This window comes from Humulus lupulus, chromosome 4 (assembly GCF_963169125.1).
Source record: "Humulus lupulus chromosome 4, drHumLupu1.1, whole genome shotgun sequence".
Taxonomy (NCBI): domain Eukaryota; kingdom Viridiplantae; phylum Streptophyta; class Magnoliopsida; order Rosales; family Cannabaceae; genus Humulus; species Humulus lupulus.
Window position 1 is genome coordinate 17,773,824 of NC_084796.1, and position 12,983 is coordinate 17,786,806.

The 12,983-nt window shown below is 34.0% G+C and overlaps 2 protein-coding genes across 2 annotated transcripts; one reads left to right on the top strand and one right to left on the bottom strand.

Moving 5' to 3' along the window:
- The first annotated feature begins 200 nt into the window (after nt 1-200).
- Nucleotides 201-5,882, top strand: LOC133830082 (conserved oligomeric Golgi complex subunit 2). Its single transcript, XM_062259992.1, has 12 exons — nt 201-784; nt 1,300-1,506; nt 2,282-2,612; nt 3,078-3,239; nt 3,387-3,486; nt 3,603-3,818; nt 3,913-4,024; nt 4,288-4,488; nt 4,593-4,697; nt 5,092-5,217; nt 5,316-5,450; nt 5,556-5,882. The coding sequence occupies exons 1-12, from the start codon at nt 329-331 to the stop codon at nt 5,685-5,687; spliced, it is 2,283 nt and encodes a 760-aa protein (XP_062115976.1). The 5' UTR covers nt 201-328; the 3' UTR covers nt 5,688-5,882.
- A 1,128-nt stretch (nt 5,883-7,010) lies between these two features.
- On the bottom strand, nt 7,011-7,830 carry LOC133830085 (probable calcium-binding protein CML31). Its single transcript, XM_062259996.1, has one exon. It carries the CDS (start codon nt 7,562-7,564, stop codon nt 7,133-7,135), a length of 432 nt encoding a protein of 143 aa, XP_062115980.1. The 5' UTR covers nt 7,565-7,830; the 3' UTR covers nt 7,011-7,132.
- Nucleotides 7,831-12,983: the final 5,153 nt, after the last annotated feature.

Below are 12,983 nucleotides of genomic sequence, written 5' to 3' on the forward strand. Positions count from 1 at the left end.
GCTATATTTTTGTAAACTTGATAAAAAAAACCATATAAAATGTAATTTCCACGGAAAAGAAAAATAAAAGTTTAGTGGAGCTGTAGAGGTTGTTGAACTAATGGGCCTCGTAACGTGGCCCAAAAAATACATCCATTCTAATGGGCTTTTGTATGGAGAAAACCGTTGTTGTCATCGTCTTCAACACCCTCCATCTTCTTAATCTGTATTTTTTAGCTGTTAATTGACAAAGTGAGAACGTTGGTGGCAAGATTCATATTTTCTCGCACTTTCTCGACAAGCAAACAGCGGGTGGAAACGAAATTAGAGACCTGAATTTACAGGTCCAATGGCGGATACGGTCTCAGCACCACCTAGATCTGCCAATGACCTCTTCGCAGACCCGCTCGACGGTCATCCCCTCTGGTTCAAGCCCGAGCTCTTTCTGTCTCCCAATTTCGATTCTGAATCTTATATATCCGAGCTCCGAACCTTCGTTCCCTTCGACACTCTCCGATCCGAGCTCCACAGCCACTTGTCATCTCTGAATCACGAGCTTATCGACCTGATCAACCGCGATTATGCGGACTTCGTTAATCTTAGCACCAAGCTTGTTGACGTGGACTCCGCCGTCGTGCGTATGCGGGTTCCATTGGTGGAACTAAGAGATAAGATCGAGCAGTTCAGGAGCTCTGTGGAGGGCGCCCTTGTGGCTTTGAAGAATGGGTTGAAGCAGAGATCGGATGCTGCCTCCGCCAGAGAAGTCTTGGAGCTTTTGCTCGATACTTTTCATGTAGTCTCTAAGGTACGTCTGTGTAGCATGAGCTTACCACTCTTTGAGCTTCGTTGTATTCTGATATCTGTAGTTTGCCCACACTGAATTTTAGTTAATTGGAGAAATGAGTTGGTATTTATTCATTCTTAGTGATCTAGTGCTTTAAAACATAAGGAGTAGAAACAGAGAACCACATTCTATGACCGATAGATGTTTTTTGAAAATTAGTTGGACTCGTGGTCCATTAACTTCAATTTTGTATCATCAAATCCTAATGGTTTATAATTTTGTTGGGGTTTTCAGTCCTTTTCTATAAAATTCTCTTACATTCTTTCTAAACTATGAGCAATAGCAAAAAGATAAAATAAAATAAAATTGTAAGCATTCCTTTTTCTTTTGTTGAAAAATTAAGCTCAATTAGTTAAGTGTATCTAGTTTTTGTTGCCTGGAGTTGCAACATCATATATTAAATTTCTGTAGATCACTAGATCGTTAGCCGCTTGATCTTGTGCATTGATTCCACCTAAATTGTATCACAAGTGCAGGTTGAAAAACTGATAAAAGAGCTACCAAGTGTGTCGGCTGATTGGTCAAATGGAGATGTAAATTCAACAGAGAAGAACTTAACGAGCAATGGGACTTCCCTACAGCACGTTGAAAGTGGAACAAGTTTGAGAGAAACTCAAAGCATGCTTTTGGAGAGAATTGCTAGTGAGATGAATAGGCTAAAGTTCTATATAGCTCATGCGCAGGTCTTCATTACTCTCTTACTGTATCGCATTTTCAATTTCTACTTCATATGTTCTTCCATGTGTTTTGCTATGCTCTGGAGAGGATCTTTTTGCACAGATTCAATTAGCATTTATGTGTTGTTTCTTCAATTGCCCATGCTTTAGGTTGATCACACCTAGATATACACTATGGGAACTTAATGGTTAAAAAATTAACTGAAAGACTATAAATTAGGCTGCTTTCTTTAACTTAGCATTGTAGAAGTGCTTAAGGCTCCTTCGGGCCATGGCCACAACTATTATATAAGGCAAGGCTTGGAAGCAAGCTACCAGCGCCTATCGGCAAGAACTAGAACTAGGCTTGGCTTGGTTAGTAGTGCCTGCCCATTCTGTCTCGCCCAGTCTGTTGGCCCGCTCTAAAGAATTCATGGGCTGGCAAATCATGCTGTTTGAAATTTGATGAGGCTTAATAGAAGACATGCAATAGATTCATCGATACAGTGCTATCTCTGTGATTGATTATGTTGTATCAGTTTTTTTTTTAATTTATGTATATGTCAAAAAATGTCAGTAACTTAGTTTTATTGCTTTGGGCATTTTTGCACTATATTCTTGAGTGATTTTCGTTATCATGAGAGCTTTGCTCCGCTATCATCATTATGAACAAAGATATCCAATTTGTGTTAGGTTTTTCCTAACATGGTCATCAATGCTTTATCATAGGACCTGCCCATTTTTTCCTCTTAGGTATTTGCACGATCTCTGCTCATTGGTTTTCTCTGTTTTGCCAGTACAGAACCTACCTTTCATTGAGAACATGGAGAAGAGGATTCAGAGTGCTAGCTTATTATTAGATGCTAGCTTGGGGCACTGTTTTGTAGATGGGCTGGAACACCGAGATGCAAATGCAATTTACAATTGCTTGAGAGCATATGCTTCCATTGATAACACTAAAAGTGCGGAAGAAATTTTCCGTACAACCATTGTGGCACCATTGATACAGAAAATTATTCCGTATGGACCATCAACAGTGGCTACAGGGTCAAATGAACTTGAAAGTGATTACCTACAGATCGATCAATGCATTGATAGAGATTGCAAATTTTTGTTGGAAATTTCTTTTGAAGGTATCGTATTGCTATTTTGCTTCCATTAGCTTAGCTGAAGATTTGGTTCCATTCATTGCTGCTCCAGAAATAGTGTCACCATTAAGTACTATTCTGCTACTAAAGTTTGCTTATTTTGGTATTGTACTTGCACTTAAACACTTCTCAACAAATATTCTAGTAATCTAGTATTCTGTTGCCGTCTTTAAAATGTTGCACTGCTTTTAGAAGAGTTGAACCAAATTGGCCTGGCTTTTAGCAGTCTAGCTGTGGTTCTAGACCTAGTAAATGTCGAAGTGATTTGTACGTGGATTGGTAATTTTATTATCACTTTCCTACCCTGTTTGCCCTTTTTTAATTATTTAGTTATGGCATTAGTAAAGGTTCATTTAAAAGTATGTCAGGATATTTGATGACAACTTGCATGCGCTAACCTTATTAGAATGTCTCACAATTGAATTGTTGTGATTTTTATTGTCCCCCCAGAAAATTCAGGTTTGCATGTATTTGATTTCCTGGCCAATTCTATCCTTAAAGAAGTTCTCACTGCAATCCAAAAGGGAAAACCTGGTGCCTTTTCTCCTGGAAGACCCACAGAATTCTTGAAAAATTACAAAGCAAGCCTAAAATTCTTGTCTCATCTTGAAGGTAGGTATTGCCAATTCTAGTTATTTCATTGTACTGTATGTCATAGACCGATTTGTTAATGCACTGCTGCACTATTTACATGCTTTTTTAGACCTAATTGTTACATGTATCTGAGAGTAAGTTATAAACATCCGATTGTTATGCTAGGTTACTGTCCATCCAGTTCTGCTGTTACTAAATTTCGAGCTCAATCTGTCTATAATGAATTTTTGAAGCAGTGGAATATTGGGGTTTATTTCTCTTTGAGGTAATTCCTATGACAGTACATTGTCTATTTCTCTTTGAGGTAACTCCTATGAATGGTGGTTTACAGAACTGTCAGAATACCATGAACTGCTGTTATAATTACTCAACCTTCCTCAGGTTTCAGGAAATTGCAGGTGCTCTGGATTCTGAACTTGTGGTTACCAGCCTTGTTCCTGTTCAGGATTCACAGTCTGGTCAGGGAAATTCTCGAGTTTTGACCTTGAAACAAAGTGTTGCTTTGTTGAATTGCATGGAATCCTGTTGGAGAGAAGATGTTCTTGTCCTTTCTTGTTCTGACAAGTTTCTTCGATTATCCTTGCAGCTTCTCTCAAGGTAAATTTCATTAGGAACTTTGGCACCTTATACTTTGTTAACTAATGCTTTTGCTCCAGAATATTTGACTGTTTTGTTTATGGCTTTGTAATAGATACTCAAATTGGCTATCAGTTGGACTGGCTGCTCGTAAGTCTGGTAACAGTGCAAGCTCCAACAGTGGATGTGAATGGGCTATTAGAGCTGTCCCAGACGATTTTATTTATGTATGCAACCTTTCTTATTTTTCCAAAAATCTACTTGTCATTTATGGCACTTGTCAAATCTTTTAATTTATGTTTTATCTTTTTGACATTTGTACAAAGGAAAGTGGTAGTAAGAATTAAGATGTCTGACACTTCTGGAATCTGCAATTATAAGTGCACTAGATTTCCTTATGGAAAATGCTTTTGTTAAAAAACAGAGCAAAACATGAATTGACAATTGACATTTGTAATCCAATTTTAATCAGTGTTATGAAACATTGCAGATTATTCACGATATTAAATGTTTGGCAACTGAGGTTTCTGGAGATTACTTGCAAAATGTTCTTCAGCTTCTTTCCTTGTGCTCTAGTGATGTTCTTGCTCTTGTAAAACAGAGCATTTTACACGGTGGAAAATCCTTGAATGATTTAGTGCCTTTAGTTGTCAGCACTATTGTTGAGACACTAGTTGAGAAGTCTGTTCAGGTAAACTTTAGTTAAAGCTTTGGTCCCTCATGATGTGAGTATTTTATGATTTACTCGTTGGCATCAAGTATCTTTAAAATCTTACTTTCTTGCTCAAAATGTAGGATTTGAAACAGTTAAAGGGGATAACTGCAACTTACAGGATGACGAATAAACCTATTCCAACCAGGCACTCACCTTATGTTTCAGGAGTACTGCGTCCCTTGGAGGTACATGAAATGTAATTTATTTAATAACACATTGTTATCTCACGTATCATTTAAAAGTAAATGGTACATTCCACCGTGCAGGTAATGTTAGATTTCTTGATAATGAGAGTCTTCCACTTTTCTATTAACATACACATGCACTAACACATATCGGTTGCGGTGGTCTTCTAGGTGTAATTTTTTCAGTCCTTAGATTTTAGGACATTTAGTTGTCTAAACCTTTTTTCAACTTTTGCCATAAATTTTAAATAATAAGTTGAAAAGGTGGCTAATTCACCTTGTATAAGCCATAGCATTCAAATGAGCAACTTGTGTGAACTTTTATTCTATTGTAAGGTTACAAATAGAATCTCTTTTCAACAACATGTTTCATATTGAACTATCAATATTCCAGACTTTTCTACGTGGAGAGCGAGCTGCTAAGTATTTAACCAGCGAAATAAAGAAGGAGCTGCGCGATAGTGCTGCAGCAGAGATTACCAGTCGTTATTATGATTTAGCTGCTGATCTTGTTAGTGTGGTTAGTATTCTGATAACCCACTAAACCTTACCAACATTTGATAAAATTTTCTGGATCCACTCCCATGCCTTGATTATATTGAATATTGTCATGACCAGGCTAGGAAAACAGAGTCTTCACTTCAGAGAATACGACAAGGTGCACAACGACGTGCTGGTGCAAGCTCAGACATCTCGGAACACAATGTGTCTGACACTGACAAGATCTGCAGGCAGTTGTTTCTTGACATCAATGTAGGTTTTGTTCATTTGCCAATACATAATTTTGAGTGTATTTATTTTTTGAAATGGACACTGAGTTTGCAAATTATACCATCTTTTTTCATGCTTTCTTAACAGGAGTATGGCACGAAGCTTGCTGAACTGGGTGTTGTTCCAAAGGAAATGTCAGCTTACCGCTCCCTGTGGCAATACGTAGCGCCACCGGGTGAGGAAAGTGTTGTTGATTTTGAGGTGGCCAATTGGCTTTGATCGAGCCCTTTGTAGATATCCGATTTGCCCTTTTGAGTTGGTTCTTATAATATGTTTGATTTACTTATAATTTTGTAAGCTATAGTTTGTTCTTAGATATTCTTATTTCATTTTTTTTACAATATGGGAAGCAATTTTCTTGCCTTGTACTACTGATCATGGAAAAAAAAAATACAAAATAAGGGTTCTAAATCAGACATGGTACACACGTTGTTCAATGTTTAGAAGCTTTTTATTTTATATTTTTTTAGGCTACAAACATTTTAAACTTTTTGACCCTAAAATTAAATCTTGTTGCCTATTTTGATAAACCTTTTCTCCCTTGCCAAATGTGAGAAAAAATGCCGAAATCTCAACACTTCCATGTGTAAAACCTTGTCGTGTCGTTTGTATGACTCACATTTTACACACGACAAGTGTTTTGGAAAACGACATGATAGTTATTTTGGCTTGAAAGACTTGAAACACATGTTCGCTACAAACAAACCAAAATTGTCTTTTAGCAAAACTTAGAGAGAATTGTAATTAAAACAAGCCTTTTCTAGTCGAATTTGTACTTTTCTTTCCAACACGGCATAAAACATGTCAACTCAACCACGCACTTCCCTTCTACATAAAAAGATGACTATTATAAAAAATCTTTATTTGTGGGATACGAAATACGAATATTATTATCTATTATTCTAAACCAAATTCAAAAGAGAAATGATGTCATAGTCAACCAAATATGACAAATTTTCTTTCCTCGTTCCTCTCTTCTTCTTCTTCTTCCCTGGTCATTTAAGGTACAAAGCGTGTAACAGTTTTTAAAGTGACCTATTCCCCTAAGACAATTTATGTAAATTAAAATCATTTCCAAATTTCTAGCCTAAATTTTAAATACCATTTAAACGTGTACATAACTTCCAGTGTTTAAGTTCTGGGGCAGTAGCCCTTATTTTTTTTCTTTTATAATTTATATGTATACTAAACTAATATATATTCCCTATATATATATTAATATAATCCAAAATTATGAAAAAAAAATGATGATAAACCCTACCTAGCAAACTGAAATTAATATTGGCCCATATTTTATGTTCGTAACTTGTGTAAGAATTTGTACAAGTTACTGGTATCTGACATAATCATGTACTGTATACATCCAATGTTTATTGATACAGAAAAAAAAAAGCGTTCCTTATCTTTTGGGTAGATATATATATATATATTTATATAAGTAGGATTATTGTTTAATATACGAGTCTGACATTCATTTTCACATCTTTATCAACTTAATTAGAGCGAATTGAAAACTATCTAAAATCATAAACGATAGCATAATTTCAACACAAACAAGAAAATAATATAGTAAATACGAGTATTGTTGCACTTCATATATACACACATACAAAAAATAAAATTGTAACAATAAATTAAATGATAACAATTTCCTAATTCTTCACTCACTGCATCATAATCCTGAACTCATCAAAGCTAAGAACACCATCTCCATTCAAATCAAAATAATTGATCATAGCTTTGCACTCATCAATGGACTTGGACTCTCCCAATCTACTAAGCATCATCTTCAAACTTTTGGGTGTTATAAAGCCAATTCCCTCCATATCATAAATCCCAAAAGCTCTTCTCAAGTCTTCCAACTTCTCCTCCTCACCGTCAGTGGATTCCATTAAATGAACAAGATCATCCAATCCCAAGAAGCCATCTCCATCCAAATCCAAGGATTCCACAGCCTCTTCTGCCTCTTTAAGTGGAAGCTCATCTCCAACCACTACGCCAAGCCGATTCCTTAGCTCCGAGGGTGATATTTTTCCATCACCGTTCTCGTCGAAGTATTGGAGAGCATGTTCCATCTCTAAATACAATTTGCTCATCTGACAAATAATCTATATATTTATATGTATAGACTAGCTAGTACGTACGTAGTAGTGATATATACAAAGAATTGAGATGTAGATTCAAATGGGTTTTGTGGAAAACATTATAACAAATGAGAGTTATATATATATATGTGTGTGGTTTTACACCGTCTATGTTGCTGGACAGAAGTTGCTGAGAGTTTTCTGAGGAAATTAGCAAAGGGAGAGAAAGAAAGAAGAATCAATGTGCATGTCCTGGCTTCTAGGGGATTGTATGGTCACGGGTGATGGGAAAAATAACAAATACTTTACGGCGGCCAACACGTAGAAGGCTTTGGTATATATACGAAGTGAATAGTTAGATGTGGGGTCAACACAACATAAACGAAAATTGACTTTGCAATTTTGAAAAAGGGCACGCACGCATAACGTAAGAATAAGTTAATAGTCAATTAATTAGTTGTAAAATAGTAGGTGAAAGTAGGATTGGGGTTAGGGATGCACAATGAGTGGAAAATTGGCAGGGAGTACTCTTTTCGTTCTCTTTTTATTAATAATTTGAATCCCTGTACTTGCTTATGAAAACCGATGAGATCTATTTATTTTAAAATAAAAATGATAAATTACAAAAAGTTGAAAATATTTATAGTATAAATAGTAGGCTGAGCATTAGGCGGGTTGGTCGGGTTACAAGATATTTTTACTCGTCTAATGTTATAATCGGGTTAGCAAAAGTGACACGTAACTTGCCCAATTAAGAAAAAAAAAATTTTAACCCGTCCAATAATTTGGGCGGGTTGGTCGGGTTAACCAGCCCAAACCGAAATTGTATTTTTTTTTTGCGGGTTGGATGGGTCAACCCGCCCAAACAAAAGTGATATTTTTTTTTAACATTTTTGTAATTTTTTTTCTTTTAAATACTAGTATTAATAGTGTGAAGTTTATATTTTTAAGCTTAAAACAATATTTTAAATTTATAGTAAAAAAATTAAAACAAAACTTAATTAATTTATATATTTATTTGAATATATTAAAAACAATAAATTCTTAATTGGGCGGGTTAAATTATATTGAGCGGGTTAATAATTATTTTTAACCCGCCCAATGTAACAATTGAGCGGTTTAAATTTTGGTCGGTTTATTCGGGTTGTATTTTTTGGCGGTTTTTTCGGGTTGGTTTGGGCGGTTTATTCGGGTTGTAAAAATTTTTGCACAGCCCTAATAAATAGAGTTTGCCCTCCCGAATTATGACTGTTATATGATTATGCTTTCAAATAATTCACGAAATTAAAAAAATTTGTTGAACATTCTCAAATACGAGTCTTAAGTTAGATTTCATCATAAATAATTAATAAATTAATGATGTGACATATTGACGTGATAATGTCACGTAAAATAATTAGCATTGCCACAGCCTCATTAATAAGTAGAAGCTCATCTGCAATCACTAGGCCAAGTCGATTCCTTAGCTCCGAGGGAGATTTTTTTTTTTATCACCGTTCTCGTCCAAGTATTGGAAAATATGTTCCATCTCTATAAATACAATTTTCTCATCTTATACAAAGTTAGCTACTTAAATCTATCTATCTATATGTGTATAGACTAGTACGTAGTAGTAATGATATATACAAATAAATGAGAAGTAGATTGAAATGGGCTTTGTGGTTATGACCCACCTACGTATACATACGTCTATGTGATGCTCGGCAGAAGTTGCTGAGAAAATGAGAGAGAGAAAGAAGAAAGAATCAATAAGTCGTGGCGGGGCTTCTAGGGTGTTGTATATAGTCATGGATGATGGGAAATATAATAAATAGTACTTCACGTACGACTGCTACACGGAGAAAGTTCTCATATGTACGAAATATGAATAAACTTAAGTGCGCCAAAGCCACTGAAAAAATATGAAACTTGACTTTGGAATTTTGAAAAAAATGCATACATTAAGAATAAGATAATATATTCAATTATCAGATCACAAAAAATAAAAATAAAAATAATAGTCAACTAGTGAACAATAATTGGTGCAAGTCGATTGGGGACATAGGCCATATATATACACTCGCAGTTATACGTACGCACTTGTGTAAATATCTTCAATCTTTCATTCTTGTCTCTTTCAACAATTCAAAATTAAAAAAAATAAAGTTTATAGCGGCAAAACCTCTTATTAATTTTTACATTTTTTTCCACTTAATCTCTCAATCTTTATTTCTCGTGACAAATCCATAATTACTTTAGTTCAAGATCGTTATCCCTATCAATAGCAAAAACACATATGTCTATAAATTATTGTGCCACATGTTAAATACTTAATTAATTATTTTAAAAATAAATTTAAGTAATTAAAAATATATTTGAAATTAAAAAATTAAAAACTTATTAATTAACCTTAAATAAACCTAAACTTTTAATCATTAATTAATAAAAAAAACCCCAAATTTTACCATCCCGTTACCAGATCTCACCATCCTCATCTCACCCTCACCCTCACGAACTTCCTCAAACTCTCACTCTCGTTCTCGCTCTCTGTCCTCCCCCAACATCTCTCTCCCGACGATGACTAGGATGTAAAGGAAAGATTGACCACAACTAGGACTGGAAGTTGATGGAGATCACTCTTGGCTCGAAGTCAACTATAGTTGGGAATACAAAGGCGAGATCGACCGCGGCTTTGGGATAACTTTTACTTTTACTTTTGGACGCTAGAAGAATAAAAGTAAAAGTTTAAGCTTTTGAATTAGTGTTTGGATTTATGTTTAAAAAGAGTTTTTTTTTTTTTCCATTAAAAGAGTTTTTCAAAGTGTTTGGTAAGTACAATATAAAGCTCTTACAAAATAATATATCAATTTTGTCCATAAAATTAACAATAATAATAATAATATTTTTTTGCAATCATAAAAAATAAAAATAATAATATAAGCAAAATTAACCATGTGCATAAAAATGAATCTTTAAATTATTACATAATTATTAAAAAAAGTTAATACTTATGTTTATTTATCTAAGCATGAGTTCAGCTGTGATTTTATCACGAATAACTTCAATTTCACTCTCATCTCTTACTAAGTTAATATTTGGGTCATCGTCATTTACAAAATCATCATTTGCTTCATCACAAGATGGGAACTCTATGTCATTAATGGTCTCCCTCCTGATAAAATTATGTAAAGCCATTGAAGCGGTAACAATAACTACTTGTTTATCAAACTTATAATTTGGCATTCGATGCAAAATTTCCCATTGTGCTTTCCATACACCAAAACAACGTTCAATAACATTGCGCAATGATGAATGAGCGTGGTTAAATACTTCTTTAGATCCACTAGGTTGACTACCTTGTTGAAATTGATGAAGATGATATCTTTCCCCTTTATATGGAGCTAAATAACCTTTCATATTTGGATACCCTGCATCAACTAAGTAATACTTACATGCAATTAAAAAAATTATCATTTTAAAAAAATTTCATATCATATTCACAAAAATAATATAAATGATTACAACATACCATTGGGTAGTTTAGGAAAATTAAGATGTGTATTTCTTAATGCTTCAAGAAATATATGAGTATCATGTGTTGTTCATTCCCAACCCGCCCATACAAATGTGACTAACATATCAAATCAACATACAACCATAATATTTTGTGTAGAACAACCCTTTCTTTTATCTACTGGAAGTGAAACTCGAACATGTGTTCCGTCTATTGCTCCAATACAATCCTATTAATAACAATTTGATAAAAAATATAAAATCAAAATCTACATAGGGAGTTAAAATATATATATATGCATATGGAGATGACGTGTTCATACCTTAAAGTATGGCCAATATCTAGGATTGTTTCATATATAATATGGGACTTCATCAAAATTTTCAGGTGGTCTAATTTCATCCAAAGCAAGCACACTCATTTTTTCCAATACATTTAAAAATGGTCTACTAACAGTTCATCTGAATGCTAAAAATGCTCTTGAATCATTCTATTTCCTGCACCATGTCCTAAAATCATCATAAGCATACCAACTGACTCTTTTAGTCTCACACATTTACTAGATTTTAGCCCATAACTTCTCAATCTATCACATAGTTTACAAAAAATATGTTTTTCCATTCGAAACATCTCATGACATCGTCGACCATTTCCATCCAAGATTTCCATCATAAATTTCCAACTAGTGTGAGGTGAATTTCTACATGGTTCCTTAACCAAAAAATTATTATGATAATATACTGATGTTCTTGCAACAACAAGGACAAGTTCATCAATTTCCATTTCTTCTACTATGACTTGTTGTATATATTCTTCATTCGTGTCTCCTGAATTTGTGTCACTATCCATTATGTATTTGAAAAAATGTACATTATTTTTATTTATAAGATAAATGAGTGTGATATAATACACTTTAAAAAAGATAAACATGTAAACATATAATATAAAATTGTATTATTTTGGATTATATAAAATAAAAAAGATAATTAAAAAAAAACATATTGTGTCTTTCATAAATATTAAATTCAAGAAACAAAACAAACCACGTTGTTCAAGAAATAAACAAACTACATTGTTAAAGAAATAAGCAAACCACAATGTTCGACAAGAAAAATAAAAATAAAATCTAACTTAGAAATCGAACTCTTGTTCTTTCAACCATTCAATTTGATATTTAGGCTCATTCAAAGCTACAAAAATTTCCCTATTTGCTTTCTTTGTGAACAAAGAAGTACCAACTTTGAAAAGAGGGCTCATTGGTTCACAACTTGGAAGTGTAACTAACTTATCAATAACTTCTTGAATACTACATCCCAGTGGATTGGTATGTATGTATGAACTCCTATTTTTGATCGCCTCAAAAATCTCATCAAGTTACTTGGACAACTTTGATGTTGTAGAATTATTCTTTTTTCCCTTCTTAAATTGCTTCATATTTGAACCAAGTAGTTTAGTCTCTTTTTCATTGGATTACCCACTCCCTCATGATCACTTTCCTCCAAATTCTCATCAATATCTATATCATTATGATCCTCGGTGTATAAAGGAGGTAGTGAACCAGAGGTTGGTGCCCAAGCTCTAGCTCCTGTAGCAGTAACATCTCTAAACAACTCATCCAGTTTGAAAGAATGTTCTAAACCTCTCACTCGAACTTTAGTAGCATCTGGATATTTCTGTTGATGATTTATTAATTAGGAAACAAAATATATAGTAAGATTATTAATTATAAAAAAAATCATAATTATAAGAGCTTTGTACAGAAACCTACTTGTAACTTTGCATCCCACCATTCATCTGGAGCATCAACTGTTTGCTTCTGTATGCTCCAACCAAGTCCAGTCTATCCTCTTAGTAATGAATCTCATAGTTGCCACTCTTTTTTAACATTATCCCAATGATTTTTCATTTGCTTTCGATCATAATTTCTTTTTGTTGCAA